This window comes from Dacryopinax primogenitus, assembly GCF_000292625.1.
Source record: "Dacryopinax primogenitus strain DJM-731 SS1 chromosome Unknown DACRYscaffold_6, whole genome shotgun sequence".
Lineage (NCBI taxonomy): Eukaryota > Fungi > Basidiomycota > Dacrymycetes > Dacrymycetales > Dacrymycetaceae > Dacryopinax > Dacryopinax primogenitus.
This window is the reverse complement of record NW_024467203.1, coordinates 271005-275846: the sequence shown is the minus strand read 5'-3', so window position 1 is coordinate 275846 and position 4842 is coordinate 271005. Positions and strand designations below refer to the sequence as shown.

Sequence of the window (4842 nt, the reverse complement as noted above, 5' to 3'; positions counted from 1 at the left end):
TGTCATAAAGGCTTAGTCATGTCTCTTGACCAAGCAATGAGCTGGTGCCCTGACACCAAGGCAGTTTCCCTGCATCGCCATATATATACACGTGAGGGGGTTTTGTGATGGACTTGCTCTTGCTCAAAGTTGGTTTGCCGGGAAGAGGGTTTCCCTGCTTCACCACATATACACATGAGGGGGTTTCATGATGGACTTGCTCTTGCTCAAAGTCAGTTTGCTGGGAAGAGGGTTTCCCTGCTTCACCACATATATGAGAGAAGGCAGCTCCCACATCAACCTGCTCTGTGCTCCAAATGGGTTTGCAAGGGAAGACAGTTTCCCCGCTTTGATATATTGGAAACTCATTGGTAACAAACAAACAAACACAAAACACATTGTTTTTCCATCACACATGGTAGTATCATACTGGTACATGTCATTACTAAGTTCCCGGCACCTCATAACACCCCATGTCTATTTCCAGAAGTCCTTCACATTCCAGCCCAGCCCACTTACCATGGGCTCCAGCACTGACCCAGCAATGTCACTCTTGGTGCAATTCCACAAAAAAAGCATGCATCTCTATGCCACTGGACCTTTGTCAATTTCTTCCCACCATGGGCATGGCTGTGTATCATCTCCGTCATTGCTTGGAGGGTAAATGGTTATACCCATGGGAAAACATATGAAGTCCTCTGTGATCTTTGACAGTGCATGGGTCCAGATATAGTGCCTTCAGGCCAGGCAACAACTCCGGCTGGTGGAAGAGCAAGAGTGAATCATTTGTTAACTTGCAATCATGCATTGCCAGAGTTTTGAGGGCCATGAGGTGAGAGAAAGCATCTTCCCATATGCAAACATGGCTGAAGGCTCCGGAGACTACTAGGGCACCCAACATATTGCCGAACTTCATCCCAAGAGCCAGAATTGCCTCACTGAGATGTTTGTTCTGTCTCTGAACCTCAGTCAAATGTGCTTCAGCCCGGGTGCAATCACAGTCTTCAGAATGGGGGCAATCAAGGAATGCTCTCCATCCATCAGCAGGTCCTCAAGCCATGGGAAAATGTGAGGCATGTATTCCATTTCAGCAGATATGTCAACAAGATAAAGGCTTCTGACATTCAGAAAGGAAATGAAGTTATCGAGGTGGACTTGTCCTGAGTATGACAAAGGTGTTGTTGAAGGATTTGTGTCCCATTCCATGATTGAAACATGTTGCATCATTGAGCTGGTGATATGGACTTCTTCTAAACTTAGGAGTGGCTGAGTATCATCCAGGCACCAGTATGACTCTACTCTTGTACAGTTTGAGGTACTTCAGGAAAGACTGGTTTGAGAGAAAGATGATGACACATTTCTCACAGATGCCACTGGCATAGAACATGGTTAGTCGATGCAGAAGCATGAAGTGGTACATGAACTGCAACATGTACTCTCCCAATGTGGTCCCACCTCCCATGTCAATGCAAAGTTCATGACATCAAGGCCAGATAGGATAAGAGACAATTAAACCTGGAAGGGTGAGTACCCATTCCTCTCATGTGCTCTGTGTACTTGCACCACCAAGGCGGAAAGTTACTCTTAGCAGTTGGCTTCCAGACAACTTGATATGGCAAAGGAGAATTCTTGGAGGCATTGCACCCATCCAATACTTTTGTCTGAGCTCCATGTTCACTCCCCCACCCCAAGCCATCGAATGACCATCTCTGAGCTTGATGTTGGTCCACAACAACAAATGGGTCTCCACAACATGCTTGAATGTCTTGCAGACTTTGCTAATGTCACCGAGGAATTTGGCCCTCACCACTGGCAAAGAACCATGTACAGCCTCCTTGATGATCGCAAAGAGAATCTCTGAGGGTAGAGTTGACACATTGATCACACTCATTTGATGGTCTGAAATTGATCCAGTAGCATTTTTTGACATCTTTGACGTGTCACAGAGTAGATAGCTCAATGGAAAGTCATGTTGCAAATCATGGTCTTATATATGAGTAGCCTATACAGCAGAACCAAAACAAAATTACAGGTGACGAATATTATTAATGTATTGGACATCATAATTGGACTGCAAAAACATTACAAAAATGGAGGTGCTGTTGGTTGTATTGTGGCAAGGATGAACTGTGGCAAGTCACCGTCAAAACAATCAGCAGACCCTCCCCACATGTTGGGCACCAGCTCTCTTATACTTGTCAAGACCCTCATTTTCACTGTCAGTACACTTCAACAGCCATTCTGTCCCATTTGCCCAGGTTAGGTGAGGCACTCATTACTCATTCCTACTCTGTCAGCAGAGGCCGTGGCTGTGTCAGAAGGAATTAATGAGTATGCCTGACAGTGCATTCCACACCGAGAAACACCTGTCAGCTGCAACATGTCAGGCCAAGCTACTCCAACTGCTCCCCTGACTCCTCTTGACTACTGGCAACAATCCCCCAAAGACGTAAGCAATGGATCCATCCATACATTGTGTTTCCCTCACCATAAAATGTAGAGACTATCACAGTTTGATAACATCATGAGGTGCCAAGATGGTGTTTCCAATGGGCTGTGGGAAGCACATTGCATCCTCCTGTGCCCTCTCCTGTTAGATGTCATATCCCAGTATGGCTGGTCTAAATATTCATTGAACATAGTAACTGATATCTTGCTAAAGTGGCAGAGATCAACTTCATCTTGGCAAGGTAAAGATTGACTTCCCTGGTCTTCCATACTGACCATCATTTGATGATGGCCCACAAATGTTGAGATTCTCTTTGATGGTCCCTCTCAGTCCCACAGAGCTTCCTCCCCAACTGTGCCATTCAGCTCCTCTGACTCATGCTGTTGGCATCTTACATCACAACATCAAGACCCTTGGCATGCGTGTTGCATATTCAGATTGTCATTTGCTGATTAGTATGTCATCACTGCAATCCTTGAAGACTTCCTCATTTCCCTTCAGTGTGCCTGTGGATGGAGAACCTTGTCTTGTCATCCTTGCCCCATATAATTCAACATGTCATCACTGGCTTCTACCTCAGCACAATGCATACAATTTACAGCCATAAACATCTCTATTTTCAATCCCCCAAAATGTACTCTGCTGCCTCTCTTTTTCAAAATGGGGTTCCCTTGACAGACATCCAACACCGGCAACTATGTCCTTGTTTTGCTGCATGTCCACCTGGGATGTCTTGGATCATGACTGGCATGACATGCTCTCCACCTATGCCACAGCTCCCTTTCACCATGGAAGCCAAAGAATGAGCCCAGGCAGAGCAGCAATGTCTACTTGGCCAATTCATTGGACACCACTACATTCCCACTATATTTCAATGGGCATCTATGATCCACAAACTGTCTGAGATGCATGGGTTCTTTTTTCACAGGGAAAGTGTGACCTGGCACTCAGAGGGTATACCTGTCACCAATTGTGCCGAGTGGCTCATATTTGTCATGTGCACTGTTTGCTCTACATATGGCTTGATTTTGATTTCCTCTTAGCTTCGCCTCATTGCTATCCAAAGAAGAGATAGGCCCAGAGTGGTGTGGTGTAGAAGCCTGGCTTTTCACTATCAACACACACCTCCATGGCACCAAGTGCAAGACCACCCTCAGTGCCGATCTGCCCAATCATGAGCGATTGCAGACCATTGTCTCTGCAATTACCCAGAAGTCCTCTACCTGTTGCCTTGTCTGTCACACTGTACTGAAGCACCACTGGCCTGAGCAGATGGCCCAAATCCAATTCACTGAGTGGAGGGCAAATGCCACACAGCCTGGAGGTGGAACCTGTATGGATGTACTGACATATGACCTCGACTTCAATAACTGGATCAAAGAACATGAGTGCCTGCTTCAGTCTTTCAGGTGGATGGATGTTTTTGTGTGACTAAGAGCATGTTCTATTCTGCTTGATGCATGTATGCACACTTTCCTTGATATCAACCTCTGCAATCACACATAGAGGCCATGACATAGTTAGTATACAGTCACAATGTATAGATAATACATCATTCATAATCACCAAGTTATGCTACAGACTTCATATACCAAGCCACTTTGTGGCCTGTTCCCTCTCTTCTGTTGAGTCCCCTTCAGCCAGCAAAGTCAAGTCATTGCTAAGAGCCTCTTCTAATATCATACTGGCACCTGACATAGTTGGCACTTCATTTAGCCCATCTTCACCTAACCATGCAAATACTGAGTCATCCTTAGATGAAAGCACATAGCTTTGCAGCTTCCATACCTGGCTCTCTGGGAGTTTTGTCAAATCAGGATACAACACTTGCATCATCTCCAGGTCGCGTGACACAATATGGTATATCACCCCTGTGTCCTTGTTGTCATGGGGATGAGATGCCAGGATTTGATCACCAGAAAGACAATAACCAAACATGTGTGGGAATTTCCATATACTGTACCCCAAAACAAGTGCAGCTAGAGCACTGGTTGGTACTGAGCAGAAACTTGGCATGATGTTGTCCATGTCAGGTACAAAACCTGTGGGAAGCTGCTCAGCACAGACTGGCAGTGGCTTGTGCCAACATGAAGCCAAGGATGGGGTTGGGAAGAGATGTCAGGGCACCAGCTCATTGCTTGGTCAAGAGACATGACTAAGCCTTTATGACATGGAAGTAGCTGGTATACCTTGGCATGTGCTGGAACCTGCTGGAAGGATTGGATGGTCAGGTGACCTGCTGTGCATGGCTGTGCATGACCTCATATGACCTCATCCTTGGTCATATGACCTGATCACCTGACTAGGCTGAGTAAGCAAGATGTTCTAGCAGGTTCCACCACAGAGGTATAAATATAAGGCCTACTCTGCCTGGGACTGTCTCTTCAGACTTGGTCTCTTAGGATCATCCACAG

At 45.9% G+C, this 4842-nt stretch overlaps 1 protein-coding gene across 1 annotated transcript; it reads left to right on the top strand.

Annotated features, from left to right (window-relative positions):
• Positions 1 to 2359: 2359 nt before the first annotated feature.
• On the top strand, positions 2360 to 2702 carry DACRYDRAFT_106193 (uncharacterized protein; the record flags this gene model as incomplete). The annotated part of the gene is made up of 3 exons (XM_040768217.1): positions 2360 to 2428; positions 2480 to 2589; positions 2642 to 2702. The coding sequence occupies 3 exons, from the start codon at positions 2360 to 2362 to the stop codon at positions 2700 to 2702; spliced, it is 240 nt and encodes a 79-aa protein (XP_040629908.1).
• Positions 2703 to 4842: the final 2140 nt, after the last annotated feature.